This window comes from Asterias rubens, chromosome 8 (genome assembly GCF_902459465.1).
Source record: "Asterias rubens chromosome 8, eAstRub1.3, whole genome shotgun sequence".
Classification (NCBI taxonomy): Eukaryota; Metazoa; Echinodermata; class Asteroidea; order Forcipulatida; family Asteriidae; genus Asterias; species Asterias rubens.
Genome location: NC_047069.1, coordinates 10,572,256 through 10,584,550, shown reverse-complemented (window position 1 = coordinate 10,584,550; position 12,295 = coordinate 10,572,256). Strand labels below are relative to the sequence as shown.

Genomic DNA, 12,295 nt, shown 5'->3' with positions numbered 1-12,295 from the left:
TTGCAGTTGCAAGAACCCTAATCCTCCCTCTTCAGCTCCATCTGAGGTTCATCATGATGAATCACCAGGCACATCAAATGCTCCTAAACTTTGGAACGCTTTACCTAATAACATCAGGCGCTGTAGTTCTCTTCCATTGTTTAAAAACTTGCTTAAAATTCATTTATTTAAATCCTCTTACACTTAGCTCGTTACATGTCTTGACAGTAGATTATTCATTGTATAATTTTGTATTATGTTCTACATTTCTTTTTTGTTGTATGTATTGTTTTTTTGTTCTGCGCCTCGGAATAGGGTCTTGTACACTAGATAGATGGCGCATTATAAATGCATTATTATTAAATACTAAATACTACAAAAAATACTAAATACCACAAATACCACAAAAAATACCAAAACTTTCAAGTCACCCTACAGGACGGGACATCTCTAACACTGAGCCAGCGAGCTGGTGGTGATACTTGTGCTAAAAAATTACAGAACTGCAAGAACTCATCGTACTTAATGGGGGATGCAGAGATTACCACATTTATGGACGGAAAGTATACAGGTGAAGTGAGGGTAACAGTAATGCTGCTCCTTTCCATGAATGTTGCAACAAGTAAAATAAGTGAAGTCAGCCATGTTATGTGATGTACATTGTATTGTAATTATTAAATTGCAAAAAATGTAAAAATTCAGCCCCAGTGCTACAAATAAATTGTTTTAATAAACCAGAAATAATGATAATATTAATTGAAAACATTCCACAAACCATTCAACTATGTTAGGCGAGTGCTAACCTTGATCAAGGCGCTCCAGCCGGCCGGCCACGACCGGCATAAACCTCTTCCCCTCCGAATTTGCCAGAGCACCCCAAACATAAACAGTACACGGATCAGTGTGTGCATCTTGTACATGATTACAGTGTATGTAAATGTACATGTACATTGTACTGTGCCAGTACCTGTTAAGTAGGGCCTTGATGGATTTGCCAATGCCAAAATATAGGGGGGGGGGAACTCATTATGCTAATGTGTACTAGAAACCATTTCTCATTGGTTGTTGGTTGGCCTAGCAACTCTGGCTGCAATGTCAACCACAGTGTTTTGCAAATGCGGCACATGTGCTCCTTTGTTTATAGTATTTATGTACAACGTAAATGTTGCAAGAAAAAGGAAATGGCGGGGAGGGAGAAATCCCTACCCCAGCAAAAAAGGTCAGTTTCTGAAGTCCCTGGAAATCAACGGTGTATAATTTGCAACAGTACATCACAGCACAACTACAGGAGCTTTCAACAAGATAGAAAAACTTCCAGGCAATTACTTCGTAGGCTTGATTTTGTTAATAAACCAATGAAGTTCTGTTGATACAAGATTTTTTATCAGGTATACAACTTAAATCAGGGATTTTGAAACAATTAGAGCAGTGGGCTTAGAAATATCAGTGCAAACCAGCCTTGTGGAGCACGTCTCAGAACCAACCCTCTCCCAAAAGAGATTTCGAACACGGTTGTACCCACGAGTTGACTATTTATAGTTAAAGGCAGTGGACACTATTGGTAATTACTCAAAACAATTATAAGCATAAAACCTTTCTTGGTGACGAGTAATGGGGAGAGGTTGATGGTAAAAAACATTATGAGAAACGGCTCCCTCTGAAATGCCATAGTTTTCAATACAGAAGTAATTTTCCACGAATTTGATTTGAGACCTTAGATTTAGAACTTGAGGTCTCGAAATCAACTTTCTGAACGCTCACAACTTCATGTGACAAGGGTGTGTTTTTCTTTCATTATTATCTTGCAAGTTCGATGACCGATTCAGCTCAAATTTTCACAGGTTTGTTATTTCATGCAATTCTGTTGAGATATGCCAACTGTGAAGGCTAGTCTTTGAAAATTACCAACAGTGTCCAGTGTCTTTAATTCGTAACTTTCTAAAAAAAATTGCTAACATTATCATACACAGGGTAAAAATTTTAATTTGAAAAAATTCTCTTTGGTGTGATACAATGCCTTCTTTACATAAGTATTATACATGTAGAATAGACTTCTTACTACTGTTGTTCACATCTCTTAATAACTTGCCTCTATTTGTTATACAAGCAGAGCCGTCTTCATCGTTTCTTGTAGAGGCAAGGTCTCAACATCTCTCCTTTCTCCGGTAGCACCTTCTTCGCAGAGCTTTGCTTAGAGAATTCCATCATAATGAAAATCTTGTTGGAAAAATCCTGAAAGAAAAAAAGTTATAATAATGACATACATGTATCAAGCATGTTTAAGGTATCACAGTACCATGTATAAATCTAGCCTTTTGCATTAGACTTATGGCATAAATGAATATTGTCTCTAAGTTTGAAAAAAAGAAAGAAAAAAAAGGACAAATGAATGTATTTTTTAAATGAATGTTTACATTAGTGCTGGGCGAATAGTGAAATTTTGTTATTCGGATACCGCTGGCCAACTATCCGAAATTAACCGAATATTCGAATAGTTTTTTTCGCCGCTAGAGGGAGCTATTACAAATATAAAAAAAAAAATTAAAATATATTTTTTTTGCCGCTAGAGGGCGCTGTTCGTTTGTGAATGAGATCTTATGGGCGGATTGATATTAGTTTTAGACGGTGTCACTCGGTTCATTCATAATAATAACTGGATCTAATTTAAAGATGGCGATTTGCTTTTTCTTTTGATCGTGATTGACTCTACGTGAAGGAAAAATTTCATCAGAAATGTCATTGTTTTAACTCTTCACGGAGGTGAGCATAGTTAAATACTTAATTTATGCTGTTTTATGCTGTCTTAATTGAAGTTTTATAAGGATTCAGACAAAACATTCCTATCAGTTGTCGCCCGACGTCCGCGGATATTAAAGAATATCGGGTTACTTGGTTGTAATTACAGAACTATCCGGTTTATAAATAGGTATTCGCGCCCATTGCGGATATCCGGTTAAGAAAAAAAAGGCATTCGCGGTTACGGATAGGAAAACCTATTCGCCATTAACCAGATATTCAAATAATTCGCCCAGGCCTAGTTTACATTTTACCAAACAATTTCCCTTTCCACTCTGGATCAATAAGCCAGACATGCAACTGTAACTTCACCAAAAAAGAGGAAATTACAAATGTCAATGATTTTGTAAAGGATTTTTTCAATTTTGAATGGTAAAACAAACCTTATAAAACCTTATTATATCGTTGCGGTACCCACTACCAAAAACATAGGATTCGAACTGCCTCTAGCTGCCGGGCAACCTCGGTAGTCTAGTTTGTAAGACACTGCTCTAGAATTGCAAGGGTCGTGGGTTCGAATCCCACCCAAGTAACATGCCTGTGATAGTTTTTCACAGGACTCAGGAAAGTACTGAGTATACAGTGCTAACACACATCGGTGTATGGGTAAAAACCAAAATTAATATTCTTATAAAAGAGGAAATCAGCTGATCCGAGGAAAAGTTGCATGCCTGATAATCTCTATTTACCAGGAGCTCCAAATTATGCAAACCAATGATAAGAAATCCTGACAAACTGCACTTACAGGTACGACTCTTTTCTAAAAGCACATGAGCAGGGGCCAATTTCAGAGAGCTGCTTATAAGCAGAAAAACTGCTTAACAATTATCTGCTCAGCAGAAATGAACAGGATGCCAGTCACAAATTCTACAAACCACACATTAATTTGGCTGGTAACCTTATTCCGGTAAGCGTAAGTTTGTTGTGCTTAGCTTCCTACTGTGCTTACAAGCAGCTCTATGAAATTGGGGGCACTTTTCTTTTGTTTCAAGACTTACCGTTGACTCTTTTTGAAATCCAAGTTGTTTCATGATCTTAAGGAACTCTGTAAATGATGTGAACCTACTGGCAACCTCAGCTATCTTCAGCTGACCCCTAAAAAGAAGAATGAGACAATAGCATTCAGATGTTAGGTTTATTGTATAAATCTACATTCATTAATACCTCAGATAGTTTCGCTATTCCTGTTGGTGGAGAGCGCGTCCTGTGGGGGTGTTTAAACGGTTGAAAATGACCAGCTGGAGCTCTGTTTATAACCGTTTGTTTTCGGATACTACGCACTTGTCAATTGGTGCAATACATTTCTTGTTACGGGTGATGCGGGCGCTGTCGGTGAGTTGACCGCTCTGAGTGTTAAAGGAAAACAAGAACCTCTTGCACCAAGACTATACGCGCATGAACAGATCCGGAAACTGTCGTCTCAGTCATAACAATGCAACACATGGACGTACATGTTTTTACAGAGTTTCTTACTTTATTGCGCCTTTTAACCAAAATGGCATTTATGAATGGGGTGCAATTTGGGGTGTTTCATACGGTTTTATCTAAATTTTCTCAGAAGTTGATCTTAGTTTAAAGGCATTGGACACTATTGGTAATTACTCAAAATAATTATTAGCATAAAACCTTTTTTGATTACGAGTAATGGGGAGAGATTGATAGTATAGACTATGTGACCTTTGTTTACAATAAGCGTGACCTTGTACATTCTTTAAGTATTCTGGCAGGCACTGTACTACACTGGTCCTATGGGAAAGTTGACATTTTGTGCCATAATTTCCACATAAAACCAAGAGTTATGAAAGTAAAAGCTGGACAAGTTTTGAGATGTGCCCCCTTCATCATATCAAAAGTTGATAAGAATTAGACAGTGCAATCTCCATAAAATATAAGATTTTATATTTTCTTCCATTGAGTTGTGTACAAATCATGCCTGCAGGAAGTCCAGGCTCTGTGGCTCTTTCGTAAACATGTGATGTCACAGGTCACATCGTCTATAAAACATTGTGAGAAACGACTCCCTCTGAAGTGACGTAGTTCTTGAGAAAGAAGTAATTTTCCACGAATTTGATTTTGAGACCTCAGATCTAGAACTTGAGGTCTCAAATTCAACCATCTAAACGCACCCAACTTTGCGCGACAAGGGTGTTTTTTTCTTTCAATATTATCTCACAAGTTCGATGACCGATTGAGCTCAAATTTTCACAGGTTTGTAATTTTATGCTTAAATGTTGAGCTACACCAACTGTGAAGGCTAGTCTTTGACAATTACCAATAGTGTCCGCTGCCTTTTATGATATTTATTAAAAGATTAAAAGAAACTTTTAAAAAAAAAACGGACTTCTGGTAGAAAAAAATCGCATCCCTGGTTTACTTACTTCATTTTGAGAACCCTATTAGCTTCCTTGATGTAATTCATCCAGTTGGTACCCATCAGGGACAGGCAGAATATGGCTATGTCAAGACTATTGCTCTGCAAGGGTACCTGTTAAAACAAATAAATTTGAAAACCATTAGCCTACCTCATGTAATTTTGGTAAGCGCAAAGACACTGGACACAATTGGTAATTGTTTTAGACCTGTCTTCTCACTTGGTGAATCTCAACATGTGCATCAAATAACAACCGTGTGAAAATTTGAGCTCAATTGGTCGTCGAAGTCGCAAGATAATAATGAAAGAGAAAAACACCCTTGTCACATGAAGTTGTGTACTTTCAGATGCTTGATTTCGTTGGTTCAAATCCAACTCCAGTTAACTTTTATTTGTTCAAACCCAATCTACACAAACTATAAATCTTACCTTTTCCATATCACACACTGTCACATGCCGATTGAGAGAACAGAAATCAAAGGAGTGTACCGTTTGTTTCACACTCTGTGCAATGCGTGCCTCTCCACAACCAAAGTCACCAACAGTAAGAATCGCTGGCCTGAAAACAAATTGAGAATTTTCCTACAATGCTTAAAATCTCAGTCAAAATAAAGTAGAATATTGTTAAAGGCAGTGGACGCTATTGGTAATTACTCAAAATAATGATTATCATAAAACCTTTCTTGATTACGAGTAATGGGGAGAGGTTGACAGTATAAAACAATGTGAGAAACAGCTCCCTCTGAAGTGACATAGTTCTTGAGAAAGAAGTAATTTTCCACAAATTTGATTTTGAGACCTCAGATTTAGAATTTGAGGTCTCAAAATCAAGCATCTGAAAGCAGACAACTTCGTGTGACAAGGGTGTTTTTCCTTTCATTATTGTCTCGCAACTTCGACGACCAATAAAATTGAACTAAAAATTTTGACAGATTTGTTATTTTATGCACATGTTGAGATACACCAGGAGAGAAGACTGGTCTTTGACAATTACAAATAGTGCCAGTGTCTTTAAGGACCTGTGCTTATCAATCACCATCTCCACTTACGGTGCGAGTGCCAAATTTCTGTGATTTGAAGAAAGTCCAGTAAGCACATGCAAAAGAAAACATTCCTGGCTAACCTGTGATATACGCTCGATGTTAGCAAGGGATTCCCTGCTTACAGTAAATAGCATCTTGAAATTGGGCCCATGTTTATGTCTAAGAGGTAGGGCAAAACTACAATCATATTGCATTGACTAAGGTTGTACCTTATAGGCATAACATGACACTTCTGAAATGTATCCAGGATAGCATGAACAAAGCAGAACCATTTCAAAACCACATTTGTCTTTTTTTTTAATTTGGGGGGGGGGGGGGGTGAGGGGTTTACCTTCAACATTATGAGAAGGTTATTTACCTCTTAGTTTTCAAACTAAAAAAACACATTTAACAAACCACTTTTTTATAATGACTGGACCTGATATGTAAAAACAACTCTTAGGCCTGATACTTCACGGAGGTAATGAAGGCGATTGCCTCTGTGCCCCATGGTCATTGCCTTGGTGCCCTTTTACAAGGAGAATATGCCTTGGTGCCCTTGCCCTTTCAAAAAACCGAAGCATACAGGACTGAACTCTGCATCAATGCACACTCACCTTGTGTTGAGATGTTCAATGAAGATATCTACAGGATTAACCGGCCACTGTTTGACCTGCTGAGAGAATCCGCTGTGATAAATCTCAAACGCCTCCCTGTCATGTGACATCATCTGGTAGGCTTCAGACCCAGTGGTCTTGTAGAGCTGCTCATTCAGATAGCGAAAATGCGCAGAATTAAGTCGTGCTTCCATTTTGGACTTGAGAGTCTGCTTTGCAGTGTGGTCTGGTGGAGGTTCGTTGGAGCCATTGAAGGCGTCTTCATCGTTATCCACATTCAAAGACTCTTTCGTGTCTCCTTTGTCTTTTTCTTTACTCAAACTCTCAAAATGTGCTCGGGCTTGTTGAATGTTTACTTCTGTTGCTGTCTTTAAATCTTTTTTGTTTACTTTGTCCGATTGTGATTTGTTCTTTTTGTTGTTCAACTTGCCAGTAGTACTGGTCTTAGTCCGTTGTTGTTGGATGTTGGTTACTTTCTCCAAGGTACTTTTTTGTATATTTGACTTAGTTCTTTGGTTCTTTGTCTGCGACACAGAACTGTCTTTCCCTCTTCTTTTCAATTTTTTTCTCTGACTTTTTGTACTCGTATTTGATTCCACATTTGAATTCGATTCGTTCATAGTTTCTGTTTGTTCTTTGGTTGATGGTGTCAATCCATGATCAGGTTTTAAAGTTTGAACCTCTTGATGACTCTTAAATTTGTTATTCCTTGGTTTTCGTTTCCGCTTCTTTTTCTCTAAAACACTGATAGGCTCACTTGGAGTAGATGCCTCAGATTGAAGTCTTTTCTTTATCCCAACTTCCACCTTAGTCTTCTCTTCATGACTTGCAGATGCTTGCATCTCCACTGACATCCTGCTTTCATTGGTGTCCATTTTCCTTTTCTTCTTGGTCCCTCTTTTGTCAGAGCCATGAGCTTGTGCATCGTCAGTTTTTTCTTGTGAAGACTTTGGCTGTGGTGTTTCTGGAGTTTTGTATGCAACTTTGATGCTTTCAGTCTGGGGATTCAGAGTTTTAGCGCCATTCTGTTTGTTTACTTTTGATTTCTATGGAGAAACAGTACAAATTTGAATTAGCTTTTACACATGAAAAGATTGAACAGTTCCTGTTGTCTACGCACGCATTGAAAACAAAAGTTATGACAAGTTGGGTCTTTGAACAACTATTTTTATTTAGACAAATTTTGTGAAAAAACTATATAGTGGGAAAAATGTAAAAGAAGATTTAATTACAAATGTGTGTATGGTTATTGATCCATTCAACCACACTCACACTGACTTTACATTGGTAAAATGTCTGCCATATTGGACTAAAATGTTTGTGTTGCACCATCCAGCCTTAAATTTAGAACTACTGTGGTACCCTAGCAATTAAATGCAGGTTCCCTTCCGGAAAAAGTAAAAGTCACACAATCTTTCAGCAGCAACTAATCACTATGGAATATCAGGTTATGTTGCAAAGTGTTAGGTTTATTTTGCACTGAGAAAATGAATTTTGCACTATTTGGCAACTTATGTTACCGTGTAGTACTGTGCACTTTTCTGTGAAAGAGACAAATCACTTGGAGTGGTGTATATGCCTCTCTTAATATTTATGCATGACATCATAATTCTTACCCAAACTGAGGCCATAGGCGCACGTCCGCCACCACTTGCAGTGACTGCGCCTATGGCCTCGTTTTGGGTTAGAACTGTGACAAACATGTACTTAAATGCATAAATATTAAGAGAGGCGTATAGTATGGTAACATATAATTAAAATGAAGTCAGCAGTACTCTGGTTAAAGGCAGTGTACACTGTTGGTAATAACTCAAAATAATTATTAGCACAAAACTTAACATGGAAACGAGTAATTGGGAGAGGTTGGTAGTGGAAAACATTGTGAGAAACGGCTCCCTCTGAAGTGCCATAGTTTTCGAGAAAGAAGTAATTTTCCATGAATTTGATTTCGATACCTCAGACATAAGATTGGTTAGATGACTGGTCAACAGGAGAGTAAGGGTCGGGAATAAGATTGAAGGATGTATTGGTCAACTGGGGAGTAATGGTCAGTACTGTGAGATCTTGCAGGAATGAGTGTGTGTTTTTACAACGAATTGGACGACATGAATAGGCCACATGTTGTGGTATAAACAACTAGTGGGAATTAAAAAAGTGGAAAATCTTCCTTAGGGAGTATCACCAAGTTTTGAGCTTTCTCCTGTAAATTGTTTTATGATTTCACCTGGTTGGTAAAACAAATTTTCTGGTAAAAGTTTTGAGCTTCAGTACAAGCCATGAAGTCTTGTAATTTTTTACCTAAAATTTGAGCCCTTCTTAATACTTAAGGGCAGTGGACACTATTGGTAATTACTCAAAATAATTATTATCATAAAACCTTTCTCAATTACGAGTAATGGGGAGAGGTTGATAGTATAAAACATTGTGAGAAACAGCTCCCTCTGAAGTGATATAGTTTTTGAGAAAGAAGTAATTTTTCGCGAATTTGATTTCGAGCCCTCAGATTTAGAATTTGAGGTCTCGAAAATCAAGCATCTGAAAGCACATAACTTCGTGTGACCATAGAGCGACAAGGGTGTTTTTTTCTAAAATCTTTCATTAGTATCTCGCAACTCGCAACTGATTGAGCTCAAATTTTCACAGGTTTGTTATTTTATGCATATGTCGAGATCACCAACTGTGAAGACTAGGCTTTGACAGTTACCAATAGTGTCCAGTGTCTTTAAACGTTAGTTTATTTACCTTTCCTCTTGGTTGATCTTTAGAACCAGTAGACTGAGTAAATAGCCGACTATGAAGATCTTTGGTATCGGGTGCCTCACCCCAGTCGTCTGAACCACAGACACTAAAAGAATCCATCTGCAGAAGAAAAGGAGAACATTGTTAGGGAATGCTCTAAAATCAGAATGGTAGAAATGGCCGTACAGGACCAGCCTATTGGACCGACGATAGTGTCATTCCAAGGAATGTTTAAAAATAGACAATGCGCATTTATATTCCTTCATGATGATCATGAAGGATTGTTTTTGTAATTCGGTAGAACGTTCTTGTGGTCCAACAGTCCAGAGGATAAGTGCTATAATATGACAGAATGGTGCACGAGGTAAAAGCATAAAAAGTAAATCATTGTTAAAGGCAGTGGACACTATTGGTAATTACTCAAATTAATTATTAGCATAAAACTTAATTTTGTAACGAGTAATAATGAGTAATGGTGGGGAGAGGTTGGTAGTATAAAACATTTTGAGAAACGGCTCCCACTGAAGTAACGTTGTTTTTGAGAAAGAAGTAATTTTCAAAGAATTTGATATCGAGACCTCGAAATTGGATTTTGAGGGTTACGAAATCAAGCATCTGAAAGCACACAACTTTGTGTGACCAGTCACCATGGAGGAAGAAAATAGAAGGAGTCACAACGAAGGCACATCAAAGGTTTAATGTCTGCTGCCGCCGTTATAAAGCAGCAGGCGCGCTCTGTTATCTTACACTGTGCTGCAGAATGCACTACGCCCAAAACTATTGCTTATCACGCCCACGCACGCAGCGCCGCCTGTGAACATAAACACATGCAGTTAAAAGATTGCCGTGCAGATAGCTGAAGCAAATAATAATAATAATCATCATAAACGGCATTTAAAGACGCCCTACTAAGTAAACTAAATCACAGCGCTTACATAATAATTAAGTACATGAAAAAATAAATATAATTAAAGGAAAAATGAAATGAAATGAAATGAAAGCCACCTGTAATGCAATAAATTGATTAATGTTGAAATAGATATGTTTCAATCATATTCTTGAAACAATTTGAGCTACAATATTTTTTATTGCACAGCATTGCACACATTAGGGGGATTGAAATTATAAAAGCTAAACAATACGTCTTTGACTTTGTCAATTTGTTGGCTCCCGGAGATAACCGGAAATATCCTTAACTAAAGTTGCTAAAAAGACCCTTTATTGTAATATCTGAATGTTATATTTAACGTAAGTCAGCTTCGGATTGGCCAAATTCGACAATCAAAACATCAAAATACTCGGTGGAAAAATTGCTGTTGAAAACAATGAACTGCGCAATGTTAAAAGCCCGCACATAGTAATAGTAGTGCGCATGCGTTTTGTGTTTATTCGTTAGTTTACAGATTTCTTTCCTCCAATTATGAAGGCCTGCTGAAGCAGGCTGAGCGGCAGAAGACATTGTACACACACAGGGTTTGTCGCGCGCGTAAAAAACTGGGGCGCGCAGCTCGCGGCCGTAACGTATTTCCAATGGGCCATTTCGAAGTGCGTATTGGTTTTGAGATAAGAGGCTGGGCGATGTGACTCCTTCTATTTTCTTCCTCCATGGTGTGACAAGGGTGTTTTTTCTTTAATTATTATCTCGCAACTTCGACGACCAATTGAGCTCAATTTTTCACAGGTTTATATTTTATGCATGTTGAGATACAGCAAATGAGAAGACTGGTCTTTGACAATTACCAATAGTCTCGCAACTTCGACGACCAATTGAGCTCAATTTTTCACAGGTTTATATTTTATGCATGTTGAGATACAGCAAATGAGAAGACTGGTCTTTGACAATTACCAATAGTGTCCAGTGTAGGCCTGGGCGAATATGTCTGGGGGCGCAGTTGTCAAGGCCAAGGGGGGACATTGTAATAACCCGGGGCGAGCCTGTTAAGGGACGACTTAAAGGAATTTACCAAACAAGTGCGTGCACCACCTGTGCGTGGGGAATCATGTCGAGTGGGCATGGCGAACAATTTGCATTGTTAGTAAAATGAAATCCAACTAGCTACCATACCACACTTCACAATCACATAATTCATATGAAAAGAAACTGATGAACCTTTAAAACAAAAAAGTACCAATGCTTTTGTTGCTGAAATACCTTTTTAGTTTGAGAAGAATATTTGAGCATCCACCATCAACACACGACCAGATTATTCCATTCACACAACGCACGATATTATGTGTGTCATCCCGCTGTTCCTTGCTCTATCATCAATATCATGTACATTGCAACATGATACAGTACACGTGGTCGCACTAAATACCGACAACTCACGACAACACATTTTAAATGCACTTTAAAAGAACATTTGAATATAAGTCAACCATCAAATTATATGCAGAAGAGTCATATGCATCTAAATCACTTTCAAACTGTTGAATTTTTGTTAATTTTTATTTGTAAAAAAAAAGGTTTTACCCCGAATTCATGTTGTCTTTCGACGTACCTGGACAAAACCATTACACCGTAGGGGTAATACAAAATGCAAGATGACTATTTACCATTTTATGTGCCTCTCATCCATGCAGTTGAAAAAAATATTGTATTTAAAATTCCCCTTGTAACTTCAAATTCCAGAGTGGCAGTTAGTTATTTACGGGGGAAAAACGGCAGTTAATACAAAAAATAATAAAACTCAACCCTTAGAAATTAACCCTACAGTATATTGGTATACGTGCAAGTACGTCGAATGACAACATGGCGGATATTAGCGCTT

At 37.8% G+C, this 12,295-nt stretch overlaps 1 protein-coding gene across 2 annotated transcripts; it reads right to left on the bottom strand.

Annotated features, from left to right (window-relative positions):
• Positions 1–1,902: 1,902 nt before the first annotated feature.
• On the bottom strand, positions 1,903–11,829 carry LOC117293662 (ribosomal RNA-processing protein 8-like). 2 transcript variants are annotated; one of them, XM_033776055.1, is made up of 7 exons: positions 11,677–11,829; positions 9,528–9,644; positions 6,786–7,831; positions 5,576–5,705; positions 5,154–5,260; positions 3,774–3,870; positions 1,903–2,211 (listed from the first exon to the last, which is right to left on the bottom strand). In XM_033776055.1, the coding sequence occupies exons 1-7, from the start codon at positions 11,704–11,706 to the stop codon at positions 2,098–2,100; spliced, it is 1,641 nt and encodes a 546-aa protein (XP_033631946.1). In that variant the 5' UTR covers positions 11,707–11,829; the 3' UTR covers positions 1,903–2,097. The 2 variants fall into 2 exon arrangements, with proteins under 2 accessions (XP_033631946.1, XP_033631947.1); XM_033776056.1 differs by lacking the exon at positions 11,677–11,829 and adding an exon at positions 11,371–11,394.
• Between the last annotated feature and the right edge of the window lie 466 nt (positions 11,830–12,295).

Bases quoted from the DNA above. Each gene is read 5' to 3' on its own strand.
- LOC117293662 (XM_033776055.1), bottom strand. From the start codon at position 11,706: ATGCTCAAATATTCTTCTCAAACTAAAAAG. The intron at 3,871-5,153 runs GTAAGTAAACCA...TCTTCTTTTTAG, and splicing joins AATAGGGTTCTCAAAATGAA to GGGTCAGCTGAAGATAGCTG. The intron at 2,212-3,773 runs GTAAGTCTTGAA...TTTTTCTTTCAG, and splicing joins GATTTCAAAAAGAGTCAACG to GATTTTTCCAACAAGATTTT.